Genomic DNA, 23,388 nt, shown 5'->3' with positions numbered 1-23,388 from the left:
TAAGAGCCTTTGTTCCTCCTAATCTTGGATACTATGCAGTTTCTCCCCACCCCTAAACTCTCTCCCTAAATCCCTCTACCTCATTTCCTCTCTGCATACCTTTTCAAAATCCACCTATTTAATTGTGCCTTTAGTCACCTTTTCTAACTCCTCCTATAATTCTCACTGGCCATTTCTTTCCCCTGTTAAACCCATTAGAATTTTTTTCATATTAATGCTTGGTACATAAATGCAAGGTTGTTGTAGCAGAGTATAATGTTTAATGAGACTTTGTCTTCATGGGAACTGTGTGGTGGTTACATCTATCATTGCTGCTGTGGACACTTCTGAAAATGTTGCTGTAGACAGATTTATCTGTAAATGATAGGCTGGCAAAGATGCAATGATAGTTGTTTACTGTTACATGCTGTTCCTCACTGACTAAAATAGCTCCAGCCTGACAGTTATATCCTTCATGATTTAGCAGCTTAGCCTGTGGTGGTAGTACAAGATCACATTGAAGTCTTCTATGCAGAATATATTTGGTGCCTATGCCTTCCTGAATGCTTTTCTTCCAAGTGGTGTTCTACTTAGATGAGTATTTGTTTGTTATTTGAGGGGCAGGGCAGAAGATGATGATCAGCATGTGGTTTCCTTAGCGTTGCATTCCCTGAAGTCATGGGATCTACAGTCAATGTTGAGGACGCCCAAGGCCACACTCATGTGGCTGCATATCACCGTATCTCCACATGTGGTATGTCAATCCAATGGAACAGGACATATTCAGTGATGTTGGTGGAGGAACCTAGGATTTTTTTTTATTCATTCAAGGAATGTGGATGTCACTGGCTAGACGATAGAAACTGACTCAAATTGTACAGTCAGTAGTGAAGCAATGTCACTTGACGCTGACTTTGAAGAAAGCTGTTCACAAAGATCTAATGATCCCTGTGCCACAGAATACACCTTTCTTGGTGGCAGTTTTCATCTGGTAGCAAGTTGAAGGGATTTCCTGCTGTGCAGCAGCATTGATGCCAGTAGGCAGCCAATCACATTGAGGTATTCTCTCAGACAGCAAACCATAAGTTTAAAAACACTTTACCCTTCACTTTTAATTTAAATTTTCAGAGAGCAAAATAAATTAGTATGATTAAATTTAGATAGAAGCAAAAATATCAATATAAACAAAATTTAAAAAGCTAATTTTTTATCATAATGGAAAATGTGACATCCCACAAGTATAAAATTAGCGTCTCAGGGCCAGTGATGATTTTTAGCAATGAAGATGGAGATAGTATGCCATTAGTAACCCAGTTCCACCTCGTTCAACAAAACATAACTTTTTCAACAAGACTAAAAGTAGAAATTCTCATCAATTCATAGATTTCCAATTGATTGCAGTCTATGGGGAAACCTCAACAGCTCACCCACTGGAGAAGCATAGGTTGATTCACTGAAAGCAATTTCTGGATTTCTGTGTTATTCTGTGCATGTGTGGCCTCCCCAAATTGCTATTAATTTTGCTGGAGTAATAATGGTGAACACTGACAGTTTCATTGTCATCCCCATTGTAAAGCCCAGGCCATTATACTGCAAGTGTGATGTGTTAGGCAGTTGCTTGATTAACATGTAGTCCTGTAATCCTAATTTAGCACTAACCTCTGGATGTTAGTGGGAGGATTTTGCTGGGTCAGCTGAGCTGAAATTTCCTTAAATTGTAACACAATGCCAGGGCCACTGTCAACAGGTATGTCTAATGTTTTCTGTACTAAACTTATCATTAATAGCTTTACAAAGTGTGGAAATGCTTGTTGATTTTTTTCGCCCTTCCTAGCCCAGTACTACTGAGACCAGTTGTAGCTAGGATTATCCAGGTGACAAACTGGGAATTGAACTCATAATTTCTGGTATTTATGGTTTGCTGCTGCATTGAACAATTGCAGAAGCTGTTATTTGATAAATGATAGTTATGTTCCAAACACCAAGGGCAGAATTTTACAGTCCCCTGCCGGTGGGTTTGCAGGCATGGGGGCCAGTAAAATTCCCCAGATGGCCTTCCGAGCATCCTCCCATCTGCCCCGACCTGTCCACAATTTTACGGTGGGACAGGCGAGGCCTAGGCTAGTCTGTCTGCCCTAGCCCCAATTGAGGCCCTTAAGTGGTAATTAATGAGCACTTCAGGGACGTTTCCCACTCAGCCTCAATTTTGAGGCAGGCGGGAGGAGCTCAGGAGCAGGGGAAAGCCAGGAAAGCCACCCTGCTCAAGCCTCGGACTGGAAAAGTGTGGGGTGGGGGTTTGTGGTGGGGTGGCTCCTCCTTTCAATATCATGCACCCCCCCACAAGTTCTGCACCCTGTGGGTGCTAGCCCCTCCCCAACATTCCCCCCGCAACCCCCCCCCCCCCCCCCGAGCCTCTCCATCAACAGCCCCATCTGCTCATTCTGCCCTAGGCCTTGCCTCCCCTCCACTGCCCTGAGACCCCCCCGCCCCGCCCTTACCTGGTGCTCTGGACTCTGGAGGCTGCTTGTAGTCCCAGCAGAGGCCACTCTTGCATCTGGCGCTGCTGGGACCACAGAGCTGACAACAAGTCTGATTGGCTGGTAGCTCTCTGAGGAGGGACTTCCTCCTGAGTGAGGGGCGGAAGTCCTGTCTCTAGTCAATTAACACCACTTGGAGTGGGTTAAGGGATAGCCAGTATTGGCAGGATGCATTCTCTGCTGACTCTTTGGGTGGTGGGGCGGGAAACCCCACCATCCGAAAACTCCTGGCTACAGTATTATAGATTCAGAAGATCTTTTTCAGGTCACCTTTTAGTCTTCTCAGGTCTCGTGAATAATATCAAACTCCAAACTTCTTATTGCCCTTCTATAGCACCCTCATCTGCTGAATCTATACATGCCTTTATATCTTCCTAAAATGGGAGGGCTGGAACTGCACACTATACAGCTACACTGTAATTAAGGTCTCAAGCCTTAGGCTATGAAATTCGGATATGCTGCTTTTCAGCTTGAAAAATGATCATCATGGCCTTCACATTTCTTCCCAACCTTTCCTCAGGATCCACGGATATAAACCATCACATCCTGGTGATTTGTATATTTTAAATTTGAGTATCTTCTTTAGAACTGTGTCTCACTAAATCATCTTCACTAACTGTTCCACAATTAGCTTTGGTGATTTTACAATCTAAATATCCAATCTAATCTCTTGAAAGCAATGCAATGTGTTTAGCATTCCTGTCACCCTAGTGGCCTTAGTTCTATCTTCAGTATCTGCTTTTACTGCACGTATTGAAACTTCTTTATTGTCCTTTCTGTTTTTTGCTACTATCTCTTCCTTACAACCTGTCCAAACTCTTTTGTAGCTTTCCTATATATTTGTCCTATTTATTCTAGCATTCCCCTTTATTATCTGCCTTGTAAGTACTAAATGCTTTTCTTTTAGTTACAAGTTTGTTTTAATTTGCTCATTGATCCATGGAATGCAGACCTTAAACATAAGACTTTTTTGCCGTTATAGGAACAAACTTGATTAGTACATTTTCCACATCTGGTTTAAATATTTCCCATTGTTGAGCTATGCTTCGTTTTGCCAGTTTTTCCTTCCATTTTAACCAGTTTGGGCAATTGTATTATGGTCAGTGTTTCACGGATGTTTCCAAACCTTTAATTCACCTATCTGCTCTAATTCATTACCCCAAACTGGTAAAGTAATGTTTCCCTCCTTATTTTAGTATTGAGCTAATACATTTTAGATTTCCTAGGTTTAGTAATTTTCCTTTTTACTGCTCTCTCACATACGTCTTCATCGTTTTTATTTTCTTATCCTATTTGAATTCTTTCAACGTTTCTGCCCCATTTCCTATAAGCCCGGAATTTGCTTTCCCTTTCAAATTGTCTATTCTGTCTTTTTCTTTCTTCCCCACCCACTATATAAATTCTCTCCCACAGTTCTTGTTAATCCCCATATGAGGGTATGGATCCTATTTATGTTTAGCTTAAAAATAACAGGGAAGCTAAGAACAAGTTTCTGTTTGCGTGAAGCAAATGTTGGAGCAGTGTAAATCGACCAACAGGTTCTGGAGATTCACAACTTACAGCACATATCTTAATCGGCTGAAGTTGTTAGTTGATTCGCACATTACTTATAGCATTCGAAATTAACACACAATTTTTCCAGCAAGATTCGATCCATTATGTAAATAATTAAATATGGATATATCTTAATATAGACTGTAAAATCAATTTGTTTTGATCACTCAAGTATAAAGAAACTTAAATGTTCTTCATACCAAACAGGAACATTAAAATATTTTACAAAATTTTGTTTTCAGACCAAAGATGAACTTTGACCCCCACAAAAGATGAACTTTGACCCCAAAGGTGAAGAAAAGACAATGGAACGATTTGGTTATGTAGAAATCGTTTTCTAGTTTAAACTGCATAAAGATACTTTTAATAGTAACCAATTCTGCAACACATATAAAATCCCGTGCAGCCTACTATAAGTGTGTACAATAAAGGAAAAGGATTCAGTGATTTACAATTGGAAGGTGATACCTCATTCTTGCCAGAAAAACTGTTACCCAGCTGAATAAAATATTTATTTATTAATCTAAAATTTGTAAGATTTTTTAGCTTTAACTAAAAAAGTGTAACCCATTCCAAATTCAACAGTTTTCTTTTAATGTGCATAAGATGTACATCTCCCTCCAGGGGAGATGGTGACGAAGTGGTAGTGTCACTGCACTAGTAATCCAGAGGCCCAGGCTAATACTTTGGAGATGAAAACAGAAAATGCCGGAAAAACTCAGCAGGTCTGACAGCATTTGTGGAGAGAGAAACAGAGTTAATGTTTCAAGTCAGCACGACTCTTCTTCAGGGCTAAAGAGAAGTAGAAATGTGATGGAATTTATACTGTTTAAAGTGGGGGGCGGTGGTGGAGCAGGTAAAGCACGATAGAAGGTTAGCGATGGGTGGGGTCTAAGGAGAGATGGACAAAGATGTCATAGGCACAAGATAATGGTAGTGGTGAAGAATAAAAAAGGTGCTGATTGTGGCATAAAGGTAGGAAAGCAGAATGAGTTAATAGCAGAACAAGGGTCGGCCTTCTGTGAAAGAACAACATAGAACAAGTGACAGGTGGCCCTTTTGTGGGTGGGGTGGGCTGGGGGGAGGAGGTGGTGGTAAGGGGAAAGGATTAAAAAAATGGGGATAAAAAAGGTGTGGAACAATGAATGAATGAAAATGAAAATAAATAAATAAAACTTTTTTTATAAAGGTGAAGATAAAGGAAGAGAGTTCACGGTCTGAAGTTGTTGAACTCAATGTTAAGCCTGGAAGGCTGTAAAGTTCCTATTCAGAAGATGAGGTGGTGTTCCTCCAGTTTGCGTTGAGCTTCACTGGAACAATGCAGCAGGCCAAGGATGGACATGTGGGCATGAGAGCAAGGTGGAGTGTTGAAACGGCAAGTGACAGGGAGGTCTGGGTCATGCTTGTGGCCAGACCAAAGGTGTTCCGCAAAGCGGTCACCCAGTCTGCGTTTGGTCTCGCCAGTGTAGAGGAGCCACATTGGGAACAGCGAATGCAGTAGGCCAAATTGAAGGAGGTGCAAGTGAAATGCTGCTTCACCTGATAGGAGTGTTTGGGCACTTGGATGGTGAGGAGGGAGGAGGTAAAGGGGCAGGTGTTGCACCTTCTGCAATTGCATGGGAAGGTGCCGTGAAAAGGGGATGAGGTGTTGGGGGTGATGGAGGAGTGGACTAGGATGTCCTGGAGGGAATGGTCCCTACGGAATGCTGACGGGGGTGGGTGAGGGGAAGATGTGTTTGGTGGTGGTATCATGCTGGAGTTGGCGGAAATGGTGGAGGATGATCCTTTGACTGAAGGGGCTGGTGGCGTGAAAAGTGAGCTCTAGGGGGACCCTATCATGGTTCTGGGAGGAAGGAGAAGGGGTGAGGGCAGAGGCGCGAGAGATGGGTCGGACACGGTTGCGGGCCCTGTCAACCACAGTGTGGGGGCGGATCCTCAGTTAAGGAAGAAGGAAAACATGTACTGCATACATGTATTGTGCTCCAAAACTTGCCACACCCGTAGCCATGCTGTTCCAGTACAGCTGCAACACTGGCATGTACCTGGCTATGTGGAAAATTGCCCAGGTATGCCCTGTACACAAAAAGGAGGACAAATTCAACCTGGCCAAATACCGTCCCATCAGCCTACTCTCGATCATCATTAAAGTAATAGAAAGGGTCATCAACAGTGCTATCAAGCAGCACTTGCTTAGTAATAACCTGCTCACTGACACCCAGTTTGTGTTCCGCCAGGGCCACTGAGCTCCTGACCTCATTACAGCCTTGGATCAAACATGGACAAAAGAGCTGAACTCCCGAGGTAAGGTGAGAATGACTGCCCTTGACATCAAGCCCACATTTGTGTGGCATCAAGGAGCCCTAGCAAAACTGGAGTCAATGGAAATCAGGGGGGAAACTCTCCACTGGTTGGAGTTATACCTCGCATAAAGGAAGATGGTTGTAATTGTTGGAGGTCAATTATCTCAGTCCCAGCACATCTCTGTTGGGGTTCCTCAGGGTAGTGTCCTCAGCCCAACCATCTTCAGCTGCTTCATCAATGACCTACCTTCCATCATATGGTCAGAAGTGGGGATGTTTGCTGATGATCGCACAATGCTCAGCACCATTCGCGACTCCTCAGATACTGAAGCAGTCCATGTCCAAATGCAGCAAGACCTGAACAATATCCAGGCTTGTGCTGACAAATGGCAACATTCGTGCCACACAAGTGCCAGGCAATCACCATCTGCAACGAGAGAGAATCTAACCATTGCCCCTTGACGTTCAATGGCATTACCATCACTGAATCCCCCAGTTATCAACATCCTGGGGGTTACCATTGACCAGAAACAGAACTGGACTAGTCATATAAATACCGTGGCTACAAGAGCAGGTCAGAAGCTAGGAATCCTTCAACGAGTAACCCACCTCCTGACTCCCCAAAGCCAGTCCACAATCTACAAGTCAGAAGTGTGATGGAATACTCCCCACTTGCCTGGATGAGTGCAGCTCCCACAACGCTCAAGAAGCTTGACACTGTCCAGGAGAAAGCAGCCCACTTGATTGGCACCACATGTCCAAACATTCACTCCGTCTACCACCGGCGCACAGTAGCAGCAGTGTATACCATCTACAAGATGCACTGCAGGAATTCACCAAGACTCCTTCAACAGCAGCTTCCAAACTCACAACCATTACCATCTAGAAGGACAAGGGCAGCAGATAGATGGGAACACCACCACCTGGAAGTTCCCCTCCAAGCCACTCACCATCCTGACTTGGAAATATATCGCCATTCCTTCACTATCGCTGGGTGAAAATCCTGGAATCCCCCTTCCTAATAGCACTGTGTGTGTATACCTACACCACGTGGACAACAGCGGTTCAAGAAGGCAGCTCACCGCCACCTTCTCAAGGGCAACTAGGGATGGGCAATAAATGCTGGCTTAGCCAGCGAAGCCCACATCCTGACTGAATTTTTTAAATTGTCAGAAGCACCAACCCTTATTCTGTTATTAACTCATTCTGCTTTCTTACCTTTATGCGACTATCAGCACCTTTTTTAGTCTTCACTGCTACCATTAACACTCCCTTTGTCTTGTGCCCATGACATCTTTCTTCTCTCAATCTCCCCTTAGCCCCCACTATCGCTGACCTTCTATCCTGCTTTACCTGCTCCGCTACCTGCCAAACAGTATAAATTCCATCACATTTCTACTTCTCTTTAGCCCTGAAGAAGAGTCGTGCTGACTCGAAACGTTAGCTCTGTTTCTCTCTCCATAGATGTTGTCAGACATGTTCAGTTTTTCCAGCATTTTCTGTTTTTATTTCATGTTTCCAGCATCTGCAGTATTTTGCAATAATACTTTGGAGACATGGGTCATATTCCACCAATGCAGCTGTGGAATTTAACTTCAATTAATAAAGCTAGTTTTATGACGAGCATCATCGATTGTTGTAAAATCCCATCTGGTTTGCCATCTGCCATCCTTACCGGGTCTGGCCTACATGTGATTCTAGGCCCACAACAATGTGGTTGACTCTTCACTGCTCTCTGAAATGGCCACTCAGTTCAAGGGCAACAAATGCTGGCCTTTCCAGCGACACCCAGTTTCCATGAAAGACTTAAAAAAAAACTTGAGTAAATGAATAAAAATGCAACATGCCAAAAATAATTCATGGCTATAAAGTCTGAAGATATGTTTATTTTGTAGAACTTTCTCTAGGGCAGTGTTCTCCTATTTTCTTTCCAAAAACCTATTGTAACACCCTCCACTTATTCATCATGTTTAGTATAAATTTTATCATAAATTTAAAATAGGTAGCTGGAGAGGTTCAAGACATCGGGGTAGCTATTTGTTTGACTGTATCAATTACAAATAAATCATGTTAAAACAAGGGTTTTGTTTGAGAATGCAACTATGTACATTCCCTATTTCTCTTGGATGACACACTTTAAAGTTATTCAGAAACAATTGATCTTAAGCAGGATTGAACAAAACAATGTAACAATTGGTGCTATTTATAGTCATTAATAAACAAATTGTCTACTTGTATCATTTTCAGTATAATTTCAAAGCGTTTTATGTGAGCATTTAGCTGTCTTTCAAACTTTTTTAAATAAAAGCATACACTTCTTTTGGTCTCTTTGTATTACCAATTACTTCACTACATGTATTTTTATATCTTGGAGTTCATTGTGAAATGTTTTTAATATAAATTGCCTTATATATTTAATACAAAGCATTCATTACATGAGCCCAAATTTGAGTTAGTTACCAAAGCTCATTATGATGTTCTACCATTTCAGTCTCTGTGCCAAAGTTATTTTATAGTAAATGTAGTTTAGAAATGATTATATTTCAGTTTAACAACAATATATAGTGTAATTTGAAATAGTGTCTCATCTTGTATTAAGAAAATGTTAACTATTCTTGTGTATCATTTTAGAAAGGAACTAAAATCGAATAGTTAATCAAAGTAATTTTGATCTTATTTCTTTACTTGAAAGAGCTTGAATCTGTTAGACTGCCTTGGATCCTTCAAAGACCAATCTAGGCTTCATTAGTACCTTTTTCAATGGCATTGCATTGGAGAGATGAAGGTGTCTTCAAGCCTAGGGCATAGCACAATGGAGATTAATAAGATACTTTGCCACAAAGCAGATTACATCCCAGTTTCCAATATGGTGAGTTCCTTCTATGAACTGGTCTACCAGTTCCCAGACATTTTCCCACTGAAATAGGAGGGGTGGGAAGCAAATTGTACTATGTGAACCAAATCAGTCTAACAATACAGAGGCCTGACTGCAGTTTACTGGTTTTTATCTTAACTAATGAATGATGTGTAGATCTTGGAGATCTAGAAAGAGGTTAATTAACAAAAAATAATTGAAAAGTGACAGAGGGACATTTTCTGACTTGTTACAGTTGTCCGGAGTTGTTAAACAGAGTACAGTCAAATGGAAAAAAAAGCATGGCAGCAAAACTGCTCCAAATCCAGACCATGCACTACTTAGATATTCATTATGAGACATTACTTGCAATTTTCAAGCATTGGAAATGGCATAATACAGATTTATGGCAATATAATTCTTTTATAGCTTCTAAGTTATACCATAAAATATGCTAATTTTATTTTTAATATGTTCATGAATGGTTATAGTACTGGACAGCTGAAACCAAGAAGTATTGCAGAGACTGGTAGCTTATTTTTTCTATCAGATTGCAATCTCATTTTATACCAGGACAGTCAATGGTGTTTTTGATCATCTTTTATACATATGTATTTTTGTGAACTATATAAAACAAAATAATCTGTGTATGACTTTCTAAGACTGTTAAATATTTTAAATTGCATGTGCATGAAGCCATTTTGTATGACATGTTTACTGGAAACAATAATAAAAGTAAAGGGTTTGCTGACTTAAATTCATATGGGCTAAGATGAGATTGTGTGAAAATAATATATGAACTGGTGCACTGATGAAACACATTTTCTTTGAGTTTATTACAAACTTTGTTACCTTTTCTTTCAATCTGTAAATCCCAAAACTTTATTTCAAAACAAACAATGGACTTAGTACACCATTCAGAAACAGATGCCAGGATTTTCCTGGAAGGGCAAGACCCAACTTTGGGACCATATGCAGGTCCTGAGCCCTCAAGGGTAGGCAGCAAGACCACGGTGACAATCTTCCTGGCAGTTGGATGGCTGAGTCGCTGCCATTCCCGCCACATTCTGGCCCAGTAGTGGGACTGCATCAGATCAGCTCCCCCCTGGATTCTAGCCCGCTGTTTGAGGGTGGTAAAATTTTGCCCAGAATCTCTTTCTGACAACATGCAATTAAATGTAAGGCTGTTTTTTTTTTACTTTGATGAGTATTTAGAGCACAACAGAAATTGCAGCAGCAATAAATAACATCTATATAGTGCCTTTAATGTGGAAAAATGTCCCAAGTGTTTAATAAAAACACAGACAAAGAAAATATTGGAAGGGGGTAAACATAATTCCATATACAGGCATCATTATGAGCAATAAAAAGAGCCAGACGTTTAGCACTTTTTGTGCAAAAAATAATTTTTTCAAAGTTTTCTAGTTATTTTATAACTTATAGTTAATTTAAGCTGCATGGCCAGAAACTGAATGAAAATGCATCTGGTTAATGTAGGTAATACTAGTTGATCTCCAATGGTATTGAAATAGGGAGTCAAGACCAAGTGTAATCTTTGAGTCGAGCAAATGATAACTGGATGACAGAGAACTGCAGCAATGATGTTTTTTGCCTTTTATTTATATTTGAACACGCTACTTGTAATGACTTCCTTATTGTCAACCTTTCTGGTAGTTTGAGCCAGATACAGTCTATTTAGTCTATCAACAAGAAACATCTCTGTCTCTCTTGTTAATATCAAACTTATATTTATAGAGATACAACTAAGTTTTCAACTTTTTTGAAGTGCATTAATCAAGTTCTTTTCCAAAATGGCTTCACACAATTTGTCATATTATTCCACAATCTTCTCAAAAGACAAAATGATTAAACTTCCCCAATCCAAACTAATGGCTAAGGTATCTTTATCAACCTGAGTATGGTTTATCCATGGTTTTGTTAGAGAATCTAACGTAAGTCAGAGATTGATTTCTAGCATGGGACATCTATTCTTTCGAATACGTTAGTAAGGATGCACTTGTACAGAGTGATGTAAAAACGTCTTAATACCAGTGCTTAAGTGATGACTTGCTTGACCCACCAAGACAGACAACGTTGACAGTCTGATAAAATCAACCACAATAGATTACAAAGAAAAGTGGCTACCTATGATTTTGGAAAAAATCAATGGACATAGTTAAAGAAATTCCAAGAATTCTTTGGACATCTTGCTTGTTAGTGGAAGAAGACATCTTAAGAATTGCTGTAACTTTACCAGAACCTGATTGCAGTTCATTTCTGATCGCCCATAGCCCTCATTTCCCCAAAGGTTTCTCAGTTTGATACCAATATGTTGGCATCACTTTAACACAGCTTGCAGTTTCTGATTATAGTCCTAATTAAAAAGTTAATTAAAAGAAATTTTTCACTGCGCATCCAACCTTACAGTTGGCAGGCAGGCGAAAGGACCTTTGCACTTTTTTGGAAACCTCATCCATGGGCGGGATGAGGCTTCCAAAAGCAAATTAAAATTAAAATAAAAACTTTAACTTTTCATTAATAACATGTCCCTGCTCATGTGACAGAGCCACATTAGGGGACATGTTTCATAACATTTACAATATCTTTGTTTTTTTAAAAATCTGTTCATCTCCCTGAGGCAGCTCTGTGCCTCAGGGACATTTGCAAGCACACGCGAAGTGCGCGATTCCCCTGCTCACACTCCCCTCCCCCCGCTGAAACTTGCTCTTTCACGCTGGGCGAGCCTTAATTGGCCCGCCAGTGCGAAATCGCCTTCCAGCCCCGATCGCTGGTGGCGGTCGGCTTCCTGACTGCCCTCGCCAAGGCCGCCCAACATGGGTGTAATTCTGCCCTAAGTTTCTACCTAAGAAGCGTCTGCTGATCAACTCTATCATTAATAGCACAACTCGGCCACCCTACAACAAAACGTTAACTTTGTTTTTTTTCTCCATAGATCCTGCCAGACCCGCTTTTGCCGGCACTGTTCTAATTTCAGATCTCCAGCATCAGCAGTATTTTGCTTTTATTCTATTGGACAGTGCTACTTTACAGAGTATAACAGCATAAAAATTGACTTCATAAATTAGTAAAAGAAAAATAAAATCAAATGTCTTAAAAAAAAGGAAAGCATAGAAAAGCTAGGATCCAGATACACCATTTAATAAAAACTAGTTCCATACTTCTAAAGTGCAAATATATTGAATGATTTTGCAAAGTGTTTAAAATAAATTGTTTTTTGCAATATTGATCCAATGGAAATAGATGAAAATCAATGATACAGATTACAAACTTGACGTTTGAAACTTGATCGCGCTTTTATAGTAAAATTCTTGTTCAGAGAATGTGATTGACATCTGAGTTGGCAAATGATAGAGCGTTATGGGGGTTAATGCCGCCGCTCTGTACGGGGAAGGTACTTTCAGCAGAGCTGAAGTTAAATGACAATGCAGGAGTTGAAGGATTTGGCCTTAGTGGAAACGGTGTGTTTCTTAATTGTTCTTAACATATTCTGAACGTTTCGAGCTGTTGCTCTTTTTTTGCTGTGGTGTTTGGAGGTTGTGATCGGGGGTGGGGGTTGGGTGAGCACGTTGTTCACGGTCACGAAATCGGGGTTTCAGTTTTGATATTTAATGTAGTTTAAATGCTCTTGTTTGTAAACTCCGAACAGCAGCAGCCGCAGCATCGTTGTAGCTCCAATTTCATATAACTGGCGATGGAAGAAATTGGATCTTATTTAACTGTCCATGGCTGATTAGTTCCTCAGACAGACGCGTTCCAGTTCCCAGCAGCATTGTTTATTTGACCAAGTTTTTGGCTTAGTTGGCTTGACCAGTTATAGATAATGTTATGAACCAATATTGTAATCGGTGAAGTATCCTGGTTAGACAAGCGATAGGAAGTTTGCCAGTATTCCGTACAAGTAAACTGCACAACTTCAACTAATTAAATTCCAGCACTTCCTTGCAGAGATTTGGAAGCCTTTAAAGTCATGCTTCTCAAACCACTTTCCAATGTGACTCTATTTTAATACTTGAAAATTAACGTGGCCAAACAGCATTATTTTATGTATTTCAAGATAATTTGTGAAACATTTAGCTTCAAATTATTAAAGTTCAAGTATTATAGATCAATGTATAATACAACATAAATAAGGAAAAATTGTTTTAGATGTAATTTGTAAAAATGTTATCATTTTATATACTCACTGGTCCATGACTTCATGTGAGCCCACCACTTTATGGACCTTGGCCAGGAACCAGTGGATACTATTGACATTCATATTCGCATTCAGCATTACCGATCTATGGCAGACAAAGCCCCTAAAGGAGCCATTGTCAATTTTAATGTGAGAGGAGCCAAAAAAACTTTCAATTTTCTATTGAGGATTTCAGCCCCTCTCCCACACGCACACATTGTAATCAATTCCTCTCCCCCATCCCACACACACTGTAATCAGTCCCTCTCCTCCTCCACACACACACACAATCAGCCACCGCCATGCTCTCAATGTAGTCAGCCCCTCTTCCTCCGCCCCCTCACACGCACTGTAATCCTGTAATCAGCCCCTCGCCCCTACATGCATTTACTGTAATCAGCCCCTCTCCCCTCCCACACACATTATAATCAGCCCCTCTCCCCTCCTACACACTCATTAAAATCAGCCCCTCTCCCCTCCCACACACTCACTATAATCAGCCCCTCTCCCCTACCCCCAACACACACTATTATCAGCCCCTCTCCCGACACTCACAGTAATCAGCTCCTCTTCTCCCCCCCACCTCACACTATAATCAACTTCTAACCCACCCCCTCCCCCAGCACACACAGGTCAGCCAGCTGGTAGCGGCCAGTAGAGAGGCGCAGCAGCTCTGACAGTCTGAATCCAAGCCAGTGTGTGGCTGCAGCCCTGCAGGCAACATTTTTAAATAGTCTTGAGAAGGCCGCCAGTGCTGAGGTCATATCCAGTAGAAAGATTCGATGGATGAAATACTACACCCGCCTTGGCAATGACTTCCACACCAACAAAAGGGTCTGTGAGGAGATTGCCATCATCCCCAGCAAGATGTTTTTGCACAGGATTAGCTTATTTCACTTCAATAATGCAGCAATGGGTGCAGATCACAGTGATACAACTCAGAGAAAGAAACCGAGAGATGATCAGAGCAAGGAAAGGGTTGCCCGGGCTTCAGTGCCAGTGCCGGGCGCAGTCTCGGAGGAGAGAGCTTCATGGCTCACTGTTTCTGCGACCCAATTGGTGTTGCGGCCCACAGTTTAGAAACCGCTACCTTAAAGTTTGTTCTTGTCAACCTGCATTTATGTAAGTGGGATATGTGCCAGCAGCGATGTGTACACACCATATCGCCCAAGTGAAATCATTACCTGTGTGGATTTCCTAGTGCCTTGTTTAAGCATGGTGATGGATTTCCACATATCAGGAAGTAAGTTGATAAAGGAAATATGGGTAGTAACTTGTCACAGGTGGTAGTGCTAAATGTGCAGTTTTGAATTAGCCGCCCTTTATAGCAGAATCTGATACTCGGTTCCATTGCAGTCAATGGAATTAAATATCAGGCTCTGCACGTAATTGATTGGCAAAATGATACCTACTTTTGGCACCACCACCCAAGACAAACTTCTACCTTGAAGGATCTGTAACAGTGGAGTTTACAGACAGGCGATTTGATTTCAAAAATCTATAGTTCTCCATTATTGCCATTATGCTATCAATATTAATGACACTGAGAATTCTGCTACTAGATAAATGTTTTCCAACAATAAAATAGACATCCTATTCGAATTCATTTCAAGAAGCAGATTTAATGGTCTAGCAATTTAGACTGAGACATCTTGATGTACACATCTGGTGTTTGGAGGGTGAAGTAAACTGATGGATATCGAAGCAAAACCCAAATTCTGTATGAAAGACAACTTTCTTAAAATATTTTCTTCTCCTTCCATCTCACAACAGTAGAAATAAATCAACTTTTGTGCTGATGCTTTCAATTCAAAAATAATAATTTGCGAATATGGATAGTTGGCATGTTAGATTGTATATTAGTTTTGGCGCATTATATTAAGTTTTTTTTATTGTATTAAAGCATGTCACAAGAAATGGTAATTTATGTTCTTGATTTTTTTAGGTTCAATTAAAAATACCATTTGGGGAAAAAATTCTGAATGCAATCTATACAGTACCAAATGTTCCTTTCACACATGGAGTAATCCTCACACATGGTGCTGGTGGAGACATGAACTTCCATCAGCTCGTATCCATGACAAAATTCCTTGCATCTAATGGGATCCTATGTGTTAGATTCACATGCAAAGGCCTCAACTTAGACTATAGAATTAGAGCTTACAGGGCAGTGATGGTAAGATTGAGTTACTCTGTATGGTACTTGTTAAAAAAAAATTCAGATCAAATTTCTGCTCCAGTGTTTTGTTTCCTCCTGTTTATCATTTCTCCCTCCTCTCTTAAGAATATTAACCCAATGCTGGGTACGATTTCACAGGCTCCAGTACCTCATCCTACTATTCTGTATGTGAACCTTGACAATGAGTGTCTGCAGATTATGCAAATGTGGGATGGCATTACTACATCTATGTATATATTGCAGTGGTCGCTGGAAATGATCGGGAATGGAAACCCTGGTTGAATTTCCTCTCTCTAATCCAGGCGTGTTGCCAGCCACTCTGGATGAGACTGACTACCTCAGTACAGACTGGTGATCAGCTTTGGAGCCTGTCCAGTTTGCAGAGCTCAACTACTCACTGAGCTTTTGGGCAGCTCACTTAAGTCCTTTTGAAAGTCAAATTTTTTCTCACTATGAATGACTGTACATTGTAACTTGCCATCTCAACAATAATTATTGCAGGAATATCTAAAATCATCAAAGGACTATGAAGTAAAAAGCTGGTTTCTAGGGGGTAAGTGAAGACATTCCCTGTCAGTAACACTGTCATCATTAACAATTTCTACATTGAAAAGAAGTGTATGAAAAGTTGACTTCTTCAAAAAATGTAATTACTAGAATGTAGATGTGTAAGCAATCTTTATTTTCTAGGTCGATCCATGGGATCTAGAGTTGCTGCCTGTATTGCCAGGGACAGCCCCGAAGAAGAGCTGGTGCAAGGTCTCATTTGCCTGTCATTTCCACTACACCCACCAAAGCAGCAGCGTAAGCTTCGATCAGGGGAACTGCTTCCTGTGCGCCACCCAGTCCTTCTGATTTCCGGATCAGCAGATGAAATGTGTGAGAAAGTGAGTTACAATGAAACAATTTTTCTGACTATAATAGAAGTAGTGAGAGATGTCCACCAGACTGCTGTACATTAATTTGATGCCAATGGTTATTTTTATAAAAATATAACAAGAAGAAATGGGCTTAAGATAGGTTGAACAATGTCTGGCAGGATATCACAAGGGCAGAAACATCAGTATATATATATTTTTTAACATTAATAAAGTTTAATGCTGTTTTATTTTTCTATTATCCACAATATCTTTGAGGCAACACCACTAAACTGTTAGATGTAGATGTTCTACATAATGTCCAAAATCCATGTAAAAAAAGGTGAAATTTTGTGGTAGCTCTGGTATCCTTTCTCATGTGCACAACTTGGAACTGGTTCAGTGCCTTAATTTGAGATTTGTCTGGGGTTACTCCAAGTGTCATTACTAACCATAATCTGAAAATGAGGGATGCTTATTTTTGGCAACTATACTTAATAATTAGTGAGGCAACTTAGTTATATTATCTGCTGTAGATGAAATATTTTATAAAGTAATTGCTTACAGTGAAAAGATAAGCAACCATAAAGAAGTGTTTGAATAAGCAATTAGAATGAAGGTTTCAGCGTAATATGGTAATTTTATTTGATGTATTGCTATACCCATTACATTGCTAAATTCAGATTGATGTTTCTATTTAATTGCGATTTAAAAACCATTTGTACATGTAGGATTTATTGGAAAGCATATTGAACCAAATTCCAGTGGCTGTCAAAGTACACTGGGTAGAAGGAGCTAACCATGGAATGGAAGTCAAAGGAAGAGCAAAAGAAGACATCATGGCTGAGATTAATACTGTGGTCCTTTCATGGATTAGAGAAATCCTTCAATAAAAATAAGATTCAAATGATTTGTGTGGTGGTCATAGATGCAACCAAGTAAAACTTAAAAAACTAACTGGTAATATGGGTGTAATAAATGGCTGATGCGAAACAAAAACATTGGACTGGAATTGTTTTACCCTAATGTTCATTGTTACTTTCCAATATCTGAGCACTTAAACTAAATATTACTGCAATTTATACTTAGGGGTTTCTTTAAACACAAACTTTCATTTAGCCTTAGACTTTATTACAGTCAGTCAGATTTGCTGCTAGAAAATTTAAATAATCAGTAAGCCATAGGAAAATATAATTAAAAACAATAAAAAAGAATAATACCCATAACCTAATTCCAATAATAAAATCAGATATGATCATTTAGCATGTGTTCATCTCTTCCTGAATCGTCATGGAATAGTTCAGATCCATGATGAACATGCACCCTTATTTAAATGTTTTGTCCTTATAGTTGTAGCTCTGGAAAAAGAAATTACCCGATGTAACTATTTTATATACCTTTATAGTAAAAATATAATGTGATGTTTTTAAATTGACACTGTGTACACATAACCAATAAAAATCTAGCTTTCTCCAGTAAATGTACTACTATTTCAATCATCGTTTGGTAGTACACAACTTGAGTATTGCTGAAAAAAGAGACATGTTGAAGCTTTTCATCTTGCACTCATCAGGACATTTTGCAAGAATACCAATATAAGGGGAAAACATCGTCCTTCCTTCTCATTTGCGAAGGTCATACAGAACTTGCATATTGATAGCAATGCTGTGTCCATGTGCTCATTTGACATTGCTAGCCTATTCACCAATGCTCCACTAAGGAAGCAATAGATATTTGGGCTGCAGCACTATATCATGGTGATCTAGACCCGCCACCATTGCATGAATCAGTATTCATTAAGCTTATGAACTTGGTAACTCGTGCAGTTGAATTCAGTTTTAATAACACCACGTATGTCCAAACAGATGGTGTTGTCATGGGATCCCCTGTAGGCCCAGCTCTCGCAAACGTCTTTGTTGGGTTCCATAAGAAACATGTCTTTGATGAAATGACACCTAACTTCCTACCCCTCGCATATTTCCAATATGTGGATGATATGTTTGCTATACTTAAATCCGTAGCTGCTGTTAATAATTTCCTTACATGTCTTAATGGGCTCCATCCTGCACTCAAATACACCTTTGAAATGGAGCAGTGAAATGAACTCCCCTTCCTTGACATACTAGTTGAGAATTCTGCCAGAAGGTTTTATACCACGGTCTACCGCAAGCCTACTTTCATTGGACAATATACACGTTGGATTCTTACAGTTCCATACACTATAAGATTGGACTTATTGGCAACCTTGTAAATAGAGCCCGATCCATTTGCTCACCAGGCAAGCGTAATGCTGAAGTAGGGCACATCAAAGGCATCCAGCAGGGTAATGGCTACTCTGATCAAATCATTTTGCACTGTATATCACGCAAACTAATAAACGGTTCGAAGGTCGTCACTTTTGGCCCTGAAAAGTGCCCAGTTTACCTCAGATTACCCTGGAAGGGCAAGGTATCTCAAAAATTTGAGCAACAGGTGAAGCTAGCTGTTTCATGCTTCTACTATGCAGAAGCAACACGAGTGGTGTTTGCCACTAACAGGATACTGCCATGAAGGGGAAAAGATGTTCTGCCTATCACACAAATAAGTAATTTGGTATAAGAATTTCAGTGCCAGTGTCATGCTAGGTATGTAGGCCGTATGTCCCAAAGACTGGCGGATCGTATCAAACAGCATATCCCAGCCGCAGTTTGAAATGGGCAAGGTACAGACCGTACCCAACCAGCCTGTGCTTGCAAAGCTCAAAACACAGTGTCCAACGTTAGATGTGATTCTGAGTTGGACAACATTTGCCAAATAATCCTCAATGTACTAAGAGTTATGCTGACAACCAACTTAACATTGTCAGTTGGGCTCGCAACGTGGTACATTTGCGTGCACTGGAAGCTACATACATTAAGATACAGGGCCCTGTTCTTTGCAGATAGAAAGAAGTACACATATTGCGCCTGTTTCAATTAAACAAAATAAGTGGTATTCATTCACTGACTCATTCATCAGGACAATACCTTGACCAATCAGGGTCAAGCTGCCTGGTTTAAATTTCAAACAGTGCTTGGCAGTTAACTGTCAGTCACCATCACTAGTACATACTCCAAGGCAATGCCTCTACCAATCAAGTCCACTTGCCAACCAATCAGCACTCTCTTCACATACAGTATATATTGTTGTTTTCCCCTTCTGTTGTCATGTTTGCGAAGTGTCCTGGTGAGCGAAAGATGAAAAGCTTCACCATGTCTCTTTTTTTCAGCAATACTATTTCAGTGTTTGTACAATAGGTTCATCAGGGCGGCTCTGATACAGATCAGTTTTTTCCATTGTTTTGTGTTGTCTCTTTGAATTCAATTTTGTTTGCTGAGATGCGACTACTTATCAGATTTAAAGTCCTAGAATTTAAAGCACAGAAAAAGACCATTTGGACCATTGACCCTGGGCTGGCTTTCTGAAGGAGAGTTCCACTAAATTCTGTCTCCCTGCCCTTTCTGGTCACCCACCTAAATTTTACATTTTCAACTATTTATCAACTTCCCTTTAATCAGCTATTATGAATTCTGTTTCCATTACTGTTTATGATTTGACATTACATGTCCTAGTCCTAACAACTCTGTACCTTCCTACTAAGAAAAAATGTCCTACCCCTCCTTTGGTTCTTCTAATGATTATTTAAATTTATGTGCTCTAGTTACTAAATTACTGACCAGTGGAAATAGTTTTTTTCTTTACTTGAATATCTCCATCATTTCTTTTAAAATTATTTCATACTAATGAAAAGAGCAATAGATCTCTAATCTCTCCTCATAACTAAAATCTTCACTCCTGGTGTCACATTAATGAATCTTTTCTGTGTTGTTCCATGACCTTGACAAACTTCCTAAAGTACGGTGGCTGAAATTGGACACAAAGTTGCAATTGGCTTAACCATTCATGAGCTACATATGAAGGTAAAAGTCAACAAGACTTTAAGGAAAATAATATGAAAATAATTGCTAACATTCTAGTTAAAATAAATAAATTTATTGATTATCATTAGCTAGAGGGTAAGTATCACAGGAAAGTACATGACCCTGCCCTGGACTTATCTGGTTGTAAAAGGACCAATTCTGCCTTTGGGGCTGGTGTAAGTCGCCGAGTTAGGGTTTCAGGAAAGATCTAGGGCTGGGGAAGTTGCAGTGTCGGAAGGCACGGGAAAGGTTTTAAAATCAGTGTGATGAGAGTCAGTGAGTTAATGGAGGTCAGCAAGGATGGGTTAGATTGGCAAGTGGAAGCTGTTTGGAATAGGGTGTGTATGGTGAAGTTCAGGATGAGTTGTATTTTATGGAGGGTACAACTCAGGAAGCCAGCAATGAAGGGATTGAAAATGTATGCGGTGACTAAGGCATAGATAAGGGATTTGGTGGCATTGTTGTTGAGGTAGGGATGGAGGTGGGCAATTTTCCAGAGGTGAACTGAACTTCAGGGAAAACAGAGTGGCCTCAGTCTTGAGGTGCCAGAAGTTCTGCTTATCATTGTTGTTAACAGTAATGCAACATTTATAGATACAAAGGGTATAGTGAAATAGTAAAGCTGGGTATCATCATGAAAACTGAGCCCATGCTGATAGATATGTTACTAAGGGACAGCATATTGAAGAATCTGTGCCAAGAATGGAATCTTGGGACACATGGGAGGCAAAGATGTAAACATGATCAGAGAATCAATGGCAGGATATATGACGGTTTTGTTGGAATAATTAAGACTGGGACCAAGTGAGTGTATAATATGGAGGTGGATCACAAAGTAGTCGAGCATGATATGGTTTTGAGTTGAAAGCTGTAGAGCGGATGAGGATTTAGGACATGCAGCAGTCATACATAATAAGTGGTATTTAATGGAGGCAAAAGGGGTCTCGCCCACTGGCTGGAGAGCCAGCGCGTGACCTCTTTTAGGGAAAGTATTAAGTGCCACTTAGGCACTTAACTGGACAGTGGTTGGCCTTTTCCAGGATCAAGGACCCGGGGGCTGAACTCCCACTCACCGAGAGTTAGCAGCCAATCAGAGGTGGATTTTAATGCCCTCTCCCATGATGAGTTTGGTGGCGGGGTGGGGAGGACCTTCCTGCCTCCACCCGGATTAAGTCAATGGTGTTTTTAATTAGTTTGTTACAGTAAAAGTTTTAATTAAATCTTGATGTGTGATCCTTTCAGTTAATCACTGGAAATTCATTTTTTAAAAAGTTATCGGTCTCTATGGGGTTTGTAGCAGAGAGGAATTCCAAACCTCAAGATAAAGACGCTTAAAAATCTCACCCCATACCACTTTTTGAGCACCAATCATCACATTTAAAGAATTGGACAAGCAAAAGGATGTAAGATTCTTTAGGCATTGAGCAGATGGGAAAGGTAAACACCTGCTTGATACCTGTACAATTTTTAAATTGTCTGTCCAGAGATTTCTAAATTGGCAACAAGCTGTCAGAAATTGTTTTTTAAAATAGCTTTTTTTGCCTCAATATATTAATTGTGTAATTTCTTTGTCAATTAGTAGCAGAGTTACAAATTTTTGGGTTCAAGACTTGTTCCAGGATTTTAGCACATAATCTACGATTGATGCTTCAGTGTAGCATTGAGGAGAGTTACATTGCCTGAGGGGCATTTTTCAGATGAATTGTTAAATCAAGGCCCCATCTAGTTGCTCAGGTGGATGTAAAATACCTCATCGAGGAAATTGAAAAAGATCAGGGAGTTCACAGTATCCTGGCCAACATTCATCCCTCAACCAAATTCCAGTAAGAAGAATTACATTCATTAATTTCCTATTTGTGAGAGTTTGCTGTGTGAAAATCGGTTACCACATCTGGCTACATAAAAACTATGGCAAATAATTAAAAGTAATGCATTAGTTGTAACATGCTATCGAGCATCCTGACCATGTGCTAAGGCACTACATAAATGCAGTTTTTTTTCTTTTATTAAGATCACCAACAAGCAAAACAAATGCATTTATACCATAATCTCATTGTTTGCGCTACTTCTATCCTGGCCAGCTTCCAAAATTGATCAAAATCATAAAGGCCAATATTTTGCAGTCAGCAACGAAGTCATGGCATTCACTACTGACCTTGGCAAAAGTGCCTGCTTACTTAATGTGATGACCTAACAAGAATCTCACTGGGAAGGCAAAAGGATTCCCTAACAACATGGGCCCCAGCGTAGCTCTACAGCATACTTGAGCATGAGCATATAGAGCATGTGGTGCATAAATAGAAAACACACTCACAGAATCTGTCAAAACTCACAGGAGCAAAAGACATAGCTCCAAAAGTTAAAAAAATATTGTTTGAGTAATAAAGCCAATTTTTACAATGCCATATGCATGTAAACAGGATTTTGAAGTCATAAATATTCAGAATCATGTTAAAAAATAAAATTAATCAGTTAACAAGTCACTAAAATGGTATCAGAATCATTAAGAAGTCATATAAATTTTATCATTAAAAAGTCAGATAAAAATTGAGAATTATGCTACATAAATTAGAAGGGGGTTGAAGAATCTCAAAAAGGGGTCACCATTCACGAACTGACAGAGGAGGTGCCGGTGCCTTCCATCTCAAAAAACCAGCCATAAAATTTTTAAAAGCTTGTCATGAATGGGCTATTTGCCCAAATTCATGCGTATAGCATCTTTTCCCTGTTAGTATTTGTGGCTCAGATTTTGCAGTCAGTGGCGAAGTGATGGGACAGAATTTTCTGCCTGTCGGGCGGGCGGGCCCGACCCAATCTCTGGCGGGCGGGGAGCCGATCCCCGCCGGAGAAGCGGGCCGCACCGCCATTTTACATGGGCAGGCCTTAATCAGCGTGACATCTGGCGGGAAGCACAACGCGCTTCCTGTGCGGGTGGGGTGGATTCCCTAAAAGCGAGAGTGCGCTCTTTCGTGCATACGCACGAAAGAGCGCACAT

General features: G+C 40.2%; 2 protein-coding genes across 5 annotated transcripts in view; both read left to right on the top strand.

Moving 5' to 3' along the window:
- Positions 1-9,985, top strand: part of poglut2 (protein O-glucosyltransferase 2) — a 124,686-nt gene extending 114,701 nt beyond the window's left edge. For all 4 annotated transcript variants that reach the window (XM_078545853.1, XM_078545854.1, XM_078545852.1 and 1 more), the window contains one exon: positions 4,313-9,985. In XM_078545853.1, coding sequence (XP_078401979.1) covers positions 4,313-4,330 — 18 coding nt within the window. In that variant the 3' untranslated portion in view covers positions 4,331-9,985. The remainder of the gene's footprint in view (positions 1-4,312) is intronic.
- A 2,572-nt stretch (positions 9,986-12,557) lies between these two features.
- Positions 12,558-17,362, top strand: tex30 (testis expressed 30). Its single transcript, XM_078545857.1, has 5 exons — positions 12,558-12,703; positions 15,365-15,595; positions 16,100-16,151; positions 16,289-16,485; positions 17,187-17,362. Exons 1-5 carry the CDS (start codon positions 12,662-12,664, stop codon positions 17,346-17,348), a joined length of 684 nt encoding a protein of 227 aa, XP_078401983.1. The 5' UTR covers positions 12,558-12,661; the 3' UTR covers positions 17,349-17,362.
- The last annotated feature ends 6,026 nt before the right edge of the window (positions 17,363-23,388 follow it).

The sequence above is a fragment of the Cetorhinus maximus genome, chromosome 7 (assembly GCF_964194155.1).
Source record: "Cetorhinus maximus chromosome 7, sCetMax3.hap1.1, whole genome shotgun sequence".
NCBI lineage: Eukaryota > Metazoa > Chordata > Chondrichthyes > Lamniformes > Cetorhinidae > Cetorhinus > Cetorhinus maximus.
This window is presented reverse-complemented; position numbering and strand designations above follow the sequence as displayed.